The 10,000-nt window shown below is 42.3% G+C and overlaps 1 protein-coding gene across 1 annotated transcript in view; it reads left to right on the top strand.

Annotated features, from left to right (window-relative positions):
• The window catches only part of LOC311049173 (low-density lipoprotein receptor-related protein 1-like), a 220,935-nt gene that overhangs the window by 46,077 nt on the left and 164,858 nt on the right, over positions 1-10,000 (top strand). Inside the window, exons 6-8 of the mRNA XM_084062652.1 lie at positions 106-328; positions 7,169-7,358; positions 8,773-8,916. Coding sequence (XP_083918778.1) covers positions 106-328; positions 7,169-7,358; positions 8,773-8,916 — 557 coding nt within the window. The remainder of the gene's footprint in view (positions 1-105; positions 329-7,168; positions 7,359-8,772; positions 8,917-10,000) is intronic.

The following is a 10,000-nucleotide window of genomic DNA, read 5'->3' as shown; positions in this document are numbered from 1 at the left end:
ATTAAAATCGATGTATCGATACTGTATCGTTACACCCCTAGTTCAAGGGCTTTATCTATTATGTCTACTGGTTTTAACCAGCCTGTTGTCCTCTGTGTCCAACAGGAAGGTGTTCTTCACGGACTACGGCCAGATCCCCAAGGTGGAGCGCTGCGACATGGACGGTCAGAACCGCACCAAGCTGGTGGACAGCAAGATCGTGTTCCCCCACGGCATCACGCTGGACCTGGTCAACAAGCTGGTGTACTGGGCCGACGCCTACCTGGACTACATCGAGGTGGTGGACTACGAGGGCAAGAACCGACACACCATCATCCAGGGTCTGCTGGTGAGGACCGCCCCCCCACACCACCACCCCACCACCCCACCACCCCCACCACACCACATCCTCAGTCCCAACACATGAACGCAGTCCAACAAGTCACACACACACTGACACACGGACGCACTGGGCAGGGTTGCCAGGTCTGCTTATTATAATTTCCCCGCAAGATTGTATTTGAAAATAGCAGATCTACAAGCTCACAACGCGTCGCATCGCGACGCGTTGTGAGCTTGTAGATCTGCTATTTTCAAATAGCTGATCGTATATGTTAAAGTGCTTATGTGGCTCATAGTCGCTTCTTGTGGGCTGGTTTTCCTAGACCTGGTTGCTTGTTTCTCTCACAGAATCTGGCAACACTGGCACTGGGTACGCGTTTAGTATAGGTGGTGTAACGGTACATTTCAACAGCGATACGACACACGGCACGATACATGGTTGGCGGTACGATATATGGACGATATTGGTTCATTCATGGTGATACGATTAGGGATGGGGCGGCCATAGCTGAGTGGTTAGTGAGCCCGCCTAGGGAGCCAGAGGCCCTGGTTGCCCCAGGTTCGATTCCAGGCCAGGCCAGCATATATGTCGATGACATGAAATTTGTCCCTGAGCAATACTCTTAACCCCTAATTGCTCACAGGTTCTCATTGGAAACAAGACCGCAAGGACTTTCATGAAAGACCTGTTAAAAGGAATTATCCTTATCCTTATGGGCAATATTATCGATATGGCGATATATCGCGATATTTTATTTGCCGATACTGTATCGCGATACTCAGGCCGTCGTATCGATACTTAAAAAAAAGGAAAAAAACATTCAAAGAACCTATCACTGATCTGCAGCTACTCAGTCAGGGGTATATATAAACTGAATGTTTGACGATTTAATGTCCTTGAGCTCCATATATCGCAATATGTATCGTATTGCAATATGTATCATATCGCAATATATCGCAATATATCACAATATATCACACTATATATCTTATCGCAATATGTATCATATCGCAATATATCACAATGTACCGCTCATGCTATTTTTAAGAAATCGTGAAAACGACATTTTTAATGTGTTTTTTTTAAGAATGGCCTCAGGTCTTAACACATTAGCTGCCAAAGACGTATATATACGTCTTTTAATTATCAGCTGTTGTCTGCCAAAGACGTATATATACGTCTTTGGAAAAAAGGGAAAAAAAAAAAAAAAAAATCAAAAAATTTTTTTTTTTTTTTTTTTTGCATTTTTTTATAATTTCAACCCTTGTCGAATTATGAACAGATTAGGAGCTAAAAATGTTCGAAGATTTGCTGCTCCATTCACTTCAATGTTAAAATTCAAACGGACAAACAATTCACTTTGTTTTTTGGTTTAAAACTACTGCTTTTGAGCTATATTGAAACATCAACCAAACATGTCAACGAGGTCAAAATGACCTCGTTGACATTTGTGAAACCACACCTGAATCTCATCTGTGATTAGAAACCATCTGGGGATCAATCATACTGGAGGAAAAAAATCTGTGGCTACGCGAACAGGTACCAAAAACATGGCAAAACCCTGGCAGGCAACAGCTAAAAATCTGAAAAAACTCTGGCAGGCAATGTGTTAATGGGTTAAAGTAAGTTCTGGGTTCTGGGGTTACTCAGGCTTAGTACTACCTGTCTGAGCACAGAGGTTCTGAGAAGCTTCAATAGCCCAAACCCAGCAGCCTATGGAAACAAATCCAGACGCCATGAAATACTTTTTAACGGTTGGTTTTAGTTCTCGTAAGTGGAACAAAAAAAAGAGCCATTTGAGGAGATGGTGAGTGAGAATAATAATGTTGACCAGTAAGAGACCAACATCACCACACATTCCCAACACCACCCCTCCTCCAAGCAGAACCACAAAATTAGGCTTTTTCTCTTCATCTTAGAATAACGTTCCAGTCTAATGATGTTGTGGCTTGTAAAGGTCGGGTGCATTACTGTGTATATAGTATCTAATAGGGCATAGCAGTGGCGGCCATTTTCTGGTTCCACTCCAAAATAGTCAATGCATTTTTCCCCATTGACTTTTCCAAAAATATTGATATCAATTAATTTAAGCCCAGAATCAAGCCATCCAGGGTCCTGCTGAATCATGACCATAAAACATTTTTTTCTGTGATTTTTTATTTATTTTATATTTAATGATGTGATACTAAATTTAATAAATACCCTTTGTTTTGCCGTTTTCAAAAAAGTTTTTTTTTTTTACAGAATCAAACGTTTATTATAATGTAATAATGTATATCTACAAAGTAACTAGTAACTGAAGGTTTCAAATAATTCTAGTAGTGGAGTAAAAGTACAATATTTGCCAGTAACAGAAAAGTACAGAAAATTGGAAATACTCCAGTAAAGTAAAAATTCCTCAAACGTGTACTTAAGTACAGTACTTGAGTAAATGTACGTAGTTACTTTACACCACTGTTAATTTGCGGGAAAAAAACACAAAAAAGGAGATTTCTGCCCCCCCCCCCCCACACACACACACACACACACACACACACACACACACACACACACAGACCTTAAGACAGACTGCCCTCCCCTGCTGTTGGTAATATAAGATCTGGGCCCATGCAGGAGGAGATATATTTGCGGGGGAAGTGGCGGTTGGACATTTTGCCTTTTAATTAGCGCCGCTGATTAATGGCGCTTGACGCTGAGGCTAGCTGGATGTTGCTATGGGCTGGTGGAGCGTAGCGTAGCGCCTTCAGACCCGTCAGCGTGGCTTTGGACCACCACTGTGCATGGAGGACGAGTAATGGCCCTCATTTAGACTCACCGGCTCTAAGGCCTCAAAGACCCCCCCCCCCCCTCTTTCTCTTTAGCATTTTGTGTGTGTGTGTGTGTGTGTGTGTGTGTGTGTGTGTGTGTGTGTGTGTGAGAATGATGAATGAATGAATTTTTATGTTCGTGTCTTGTCATAAGACCCATCCTTTACGACATTGGTTCTCAAAATGGGGTCCGGGGACCCCCAGGGGTACTTGAAGGGGTTCCAGGGGGTCCCCAGCTAAATGATGGATAGGAACCAAATGGACCCTTATGGGTCTGTAACTCTGAGAGCGTACAAATGGAACCAAATGGACCCTAACGGGTCCATTTGGTTCCATTTGTACACTCTCAGAGTTAAATTAACATTGATTTTACAATATGAATTGGGGTCCCAGAGATAGAAATGCCATTAAATGGGGGTCCGTAGCCTTAATGCATGTTAAACTGGGGGGTCCTTGAAATTAATAATGGTTGAGAATCACTGCTAGAGCCGTAAAAAATCTTCTCTTATGGGGGTCCCTGGCATATCTTTTGAAATGGGGGTCCGCGGGCTAATAAGTGTCAATTTGGGGGTCCTTGACATGAAAAAGTTTGAGAACCACTGCCTTACGGGATTATAAGACACAAAAAAAAAAAAAAACAATATAGACATTCACTTCCTCAAAACAAAAACCCCAAAACAAATGATAAATATACATCACATATATGTTTTCTTTGTCCGTTTGTCCCATGCTTTCTCTAAATATTCTGCCTCTCTGCGTCTCTGCACGTAAAGTCTCTCTGCGTCACTTAACCATATCAAATCTTTGACACCTATTAAATATGTTTTTACATAGCTCATGATATACGGTGTGTGTGTGTGCGTGTGTGCGTGAGAGAGTGTGTGAATATGCATAAATTATGTACACTTCTTAGCTTGCACCACTTTCAAAAGCTTGTTATATCTGTGTTGTGTGAATGTGGTGTACAGAAAAAAAGCTGTTATTTGGGAACCACTGCTTTAGCGTTTCTTACTGCATCAACGGGACAAGTTGCCTCGGATCCTTGACACACTGCTCGTACAGGCAGCACTAACAGGCTCAGAGCGTTCTACGCTACTACTGTGGCTGTGTGTACATTATGCCCCAAACATCTGTCTCATTCTCCAGGCCTTTTCCCTCGTTGTGCTTTTGTTATTCGTCTCCATTATTGTTACCTCTGGTTATTATACCTCTGTTCCTCAGGCCGTGTGTTTACTTTCACTTCGCTGGCTGCCAGTTCAGGCAGTTTAGTCACACCATCAAGAACATCATCAGCCAGAGGAAACACTTATCCATGTCTGCATGCAAAGTGGAGACGTTTACTGTTACCACTGACTGAGGTTATGCTAACAGAACATGACGTTGCAATTCCTGGACTTTACGTGGACATTGTTTTTGACCAATCTGTATGGTAGAGTATGTTAATACAATATAACTAGTACATAATTCGTGGAATATGTTAACCCATTAAGACCTGGAACTGTGTCATTTTTAGATTTGAGCTAAAAAGCATTATTTTACACTTTGGGCTATTCAAAAATAGAAGATATACAAGCTCATAGCGCGGCACCGAGTGCCGCGCTATGAGCTTGTAGATCTGCTATTTTTGAAAAATCTTGAAAATGTGTGCAAATCTTTGAATATATATTTTTAAAGCGAACATTTTTAACTCAAATCTTGACATGAAAAAGTCCTTGACATGAAAAAGATTGAGCACCACTGATATAGAAACATACGTTTTTCAGAATACTGTTGAGATTTAGGAGACATGTAGAATCGGCTTCAGGTCTCAATGGGTTAATGCAATATCCCAGCGCACGCACGCGACACGTACGGACGTACAGACTTGTCTCCCGGCGAGACATTTGCGCTCCACCGACTTCAACTTGGAAGTTTATTGTCAACCTCGCAAGTTTTAGCGTTGTAAAAGAGTGGGTGAAATGCTTCTCCCTTACAAGCTTCCATGAATGAATTACAGTCACAGATGTACAGTAACCCTTTCAAGTTATGTTATGTTCATACCCTGAAGAAGGCCGTGCTGGCCCCTACGCGTGGGTTATCCCAGTTTTCAACTAGTTCTATTTTGAACTAGCTTCACTTCAACAAAGGCTTTTAAACTTTTTTTCACCAGAAGAGTGCCTTATTTTTTTTTCTCCTTTGTTGCAAGTTTTCAGTCCCTCACCAAAGAGCACCTTCGCTACACTTTTTTGAACTTCCAAGCACCCAGACCCTTTCTTTTGTTTCTGTTATGTTTTATTCTGTTTTACACAGAGTCAGTGTTGAATAATGATTCTGTATTCAGAGCGGTTCACAGTCTCACCCGAGCTGCCCCCCCCCGTCCCCCCGTCCCCCCGTCTCTGAGCTGGCATAAGGTGAAATAACAACCAGCTTTATTCTGGCTCCTCAGCCAACCTCACAGAGTTCGAACCCAAAGCCCCCGCAGAACCACGGAGTTATAATGATTGAAGCCTCAGATTTGGCCCGGTGGCCAAATCAGGCATTGCAGGACTTCCGCATTTGGGACGCTAGTACCAGTGGTGGAAAAAGTACTCAGATGTTTTACTTAAGTAGAAGTATCAATACTGCAATGTAGATTCAAGTACTCAGTTAGTAAAGTAAAGTAAAAGTAAAGTAAAAGTCCGGAATTCAAAATGTAAAAATGAAAGTACAAAAGTTTTGTTAGGGTCAAACTTAGGACCTAGACCAACTTATTACCCCCCTGACAGTGAGAATGCAAAAAAACGTCAAAATAGTGAAAACAGCTGAATTACAAAGCTCACTACAGTGTTGGTAACTTGTAGATCTGCACTATATGTTTATATATGTTGTTGCTGTCCTGCAGAAACCTCTTATCTACATATTAAAACTTTTTATGTTTGTTCGTAAATTAACGCCCCTATACTTGATCATCATACAACAGTGTCACACAAAAGAAAACGCGCCGCTCGAAACGCGGCGTGTTTCGAGCTTGTAGATCTGCTACTTTTGATTAAAAAACAAAATTTGAATCCTGTAAAGTTTTGGACATAATGAGGTTTCCACCCGACCAGTGTTGATTTCATTAACTAAAACTATGACGAAAAATGTTTGTCGACTACTTTTTTACACTACACAAAAACTAGATAAAAACGAAATAAATAGGCTGTATGATGACTAAAACTATGACTAAATATATTGACAATTTCGTCAACAAATAAAAAGTAGACAAAAATGTTATAGGAGGGACGAGTGGAGAAGAGATCCAGTAGAACTAGGTTGTTGTGCTCTGAAATTGAAAATAGCTGATCTCACAAACGTGTCGCGCTGCGACGCGTTGTGAGCTTGTAGATCGGCTATTTTCAGCATGCAACCAAGTGTCAAATCAGCCATTATGAAAATACATTGTAGTCGACTAAATCAACTGTAGATTTAGTCGACTATAACCTTTTGATATTTAGTTGACTAAAACTAGACAAAAACTAGAACATTTCAGATGACTAAAATATGACTAAAACTAAATGGAATTTTATTGCGAACGCGGAAGGAGGCACGGCAAAGCCGCGCCTCCGCCCAAGTGGAGCATACTATGGAACTCGGCTCGGCTTGTGTGTCTGTCTGTCTGTGTGCAGTATGTGTGCAGCCGCGCCCCCATGTCACTCACGCTCTCATTGGCTGCCCCCATGTGACTCACGCTCTCATTGCCTGCATGCACTACAGTGTGGCTGAAATTCGCCTGTGCCCCTGGGTGACTAATTACACTCCTCTGAGAAAAATATAGCAGCGACAGTCAAAAATAACACATCTACAAGCATCTACACGAGTTCATCTATTGGGATATCTAAGAATTCCATGTCATTTGTGCATATTTCAGGCCGGATGGCAAGTAATTGCTCATTCCTTTCTATTCTTCTTATTGTTATTTTCGAGCTGCGTTCGCTTCCAGCGTTCGCGCGTCTTACTTGTTCTTAAATTATAAATAGAAGAATCTACTGTTCATTGTGTGCCGTCTGTGTCCCACTCCCTCCTCCTCCTCCTCCGTCAGATCGAGCACCTGTACGGGCTGACGGTGTTCGAGAACTACCTGTACGCCACCAACTCAGACAACGCCAACATGCAGCCCAAGACCAGCGTGATCCGGGTCAACCGCTTCAACAACACCGACTACCAGGTGGTGACCAGGGTGGACAAGGGAGGGGCTCTGCACGTGTACCACCAGAGACGCCAGCCTCCAGGTAACCCAGCAACAGCATCTCTTCTTTATCTAAACTCCATTCAAACCCGGGAAACTACTTTATCCATATTTTATACTTTGTGCTATTCAAAAATAGCAGATATACAAGTTCATAGCGCGGCACCGAGTGCCGCGCTATGAACTCGTAGATCTGCTATTTTTTGAAAAATCTCGAACATTTGTGCAACTATTTGAATATATATATATATATAAAAAGATGTACTCAAATATTTGCTTCTGGGGGGGTCCCTGGAACAAAATATGTTCAAATGGTGGTCCCCGGCCAAATACATAAAATTTTGGGTGGTCCTTGACATGAAAAATGTTTTAAGCACCACTGATATTAAAGCAACATAAGTGTTTTCAGAAAACTGTTAGGATTTAGAAGACATTTGTAGAATCCCCCAGAAGCAAAGATTTGAGTTACAAATGCTCGCTTTAAAAATATATATATATTCAAAGATTTGCACATTATTTTCACGATTTTTCATTATTCATTTGTGTCCACTACTGGTGAAACCTTCCCCAAGTCGCCAGGTGAGAAAGACTAGATAATCACGAATTAAATTAGATTTTTTTTTGTTGTGTTTTTCGTTTTTTTTTTCATATTAACACAGTTCGAATGTTGAAGAAGGTTTGTATTCTATCATTAAATGGTTACAATTAGATTGTGAACATGCCTCTGTTTGTAAGAGAATTTCTGTGTGTATTTTGGGGGTTGAACATTCATGTCCAGCATTTGCATAGAGGTTTCGATTGGCCTGGCTATAGGCATTGTTCTCTTTTTCACTCTGAGCACCGCCTGTCTTCCCACGATGAGCCAGTGTTGCCAGGTATTTTCATTATAAGTTAGCTTAGCCCCCAATATTTTTATTTGAAAATATCAGATCTACAAGCTCACACCGCGTCGCTCGCGATGCGACATGTTGTGAGCTTGTAGATCTGCTATTTTCAAATAGCCGATGTATACAGTAGGTTTAAAGTGCTCATGTGGCCCATTGTCGCTTCTTTTGGGCTTGTTTTCCTAGACCTGGTTGCTTATTTCTCTCACAGAACTGGCAACTGAAACTGTGGTGTTGCTAAAGTTGCTGCGCACAGCGAAAGTCCCGCTGATCTGCTCAGCAGAAAGGATTATTCATTCATTTTCAATGTTACAAAAACACCCCAAACCAAATAAATTATGTTGCTCACATGTTGCAAACACAGCAGCTATAGGTGAGGGCGGCCCCAGCTAAACAACTGGCCGCTCGATGTTCGTTTGTATGGAAGAATTTCACTGAAGATTGGACAAAAACAACGGTGGAGTGACGAGATCTTATATTCTCTGTAGTTCTACTTGTAATCTTACTCTGTTGGCTCGCTGTGCAGGTTGACTAATGAACTTGACTTTGACCATCATTACCGTGTTTTCCCAGTGAGGAGTCATGCGTGTGAGGCGGACCAGTTTGGGAAGGCCGGGGGCTGCTCTGACATCTGTCTGCTGGGGAACAGCCACAAGACTCGAACCTGCCGCTGCCGCTCTGGCTTCAGCCTGGGCAGCGACAACAAGTCCTGCAAGAGTGAGTATAGAAGAACCCCATGGTGTTTATCAGCACCCTGAAACCATCACTGACACTCCATATATACCATGGTTCTCTAACCTTTTCATATCAAGGACCCCCTAAATTAATATGTATTTGGTCATGGACCCCCATCTGAGAATATGTTGTGCTGGGCACCACCATACCAAGGAAAATATTCTGTTCTATTTATTTCAAGATTTTTTTTAAAGATAGATAGATTGATAGATCTACATTAAAGGGATAGTTCACCCACAAAATAGCGTATTTTCTATCGGTTAGTCACCCCATGGAGACTTGAATTGACTAATCGATAGAACTAATGGGGTGAAATATCCCTTTAAGGATGAAACAAAGATACAGGTAAGGGTAGAGAACAAGTGCAGAATAAGTAATAGTATAACTCCCATCCAATCTAAAATCTTATTAATGTGCATAATATAACTGAATTTTAGGTAGTGTGAATGTGAACGCTATGGGGGAGGGGGGGTGGCAATTATTGCCCTCCCCCCTGGGACCCCCAAATGACGCCCTTGTCCACTGACCTTACAGTAGTGTAAGTGTAAAGTATGCATGAGCGTGACGAGGGTACCGTGTGTACCCACCCACCCACTCACCCACCCACACTATGATTAAGATGTATTGACCCACAGCCAAGGACGGCCAAGGTGGCAGAGAGAGAGAGAGAGAGAGAGACATGCACACACACACACACACACACACACACACACACACACACACACACACACAGAGACACAGACACACACACACACACACACACACACACACACACACACACACACACACACACACACACACACACACACACACACACACACACAGACACAGACACAGACACAGAGAGAGAGAGTGAGAGAGGGACACACACACAGACACACGCATGCACGCACGCATGCACAGAGAGACAGACAGACAGACAGACAGACAGACAGACAGACAGACAGACAGACAGACAGACAGACAGACAGACAGACAGACAGACAGACAGACAGACAGGAGAGAGACAGACAGACAGGAGAGAGACAGACAGGAGAGAGACAGACAGACAGACAGACAGACAGAC

This window comes from Gymnoscopelus microlampas, assembly GCF_963454915.1.
Source record: "Gymnoscopelus microlampas genome assembly, chromosome: 7".
NCBI lineage: Eukaryota > Metazoa > Chordata > Actinopteri > Myctophiformes > Myctophidae > Gymnoscopelus > Gymnoscopelus microlampas.
Note: the sequence above shows the minus strand (reverse complement) of the source record. Positions and strands in the feature narration are given on the sequence as shown.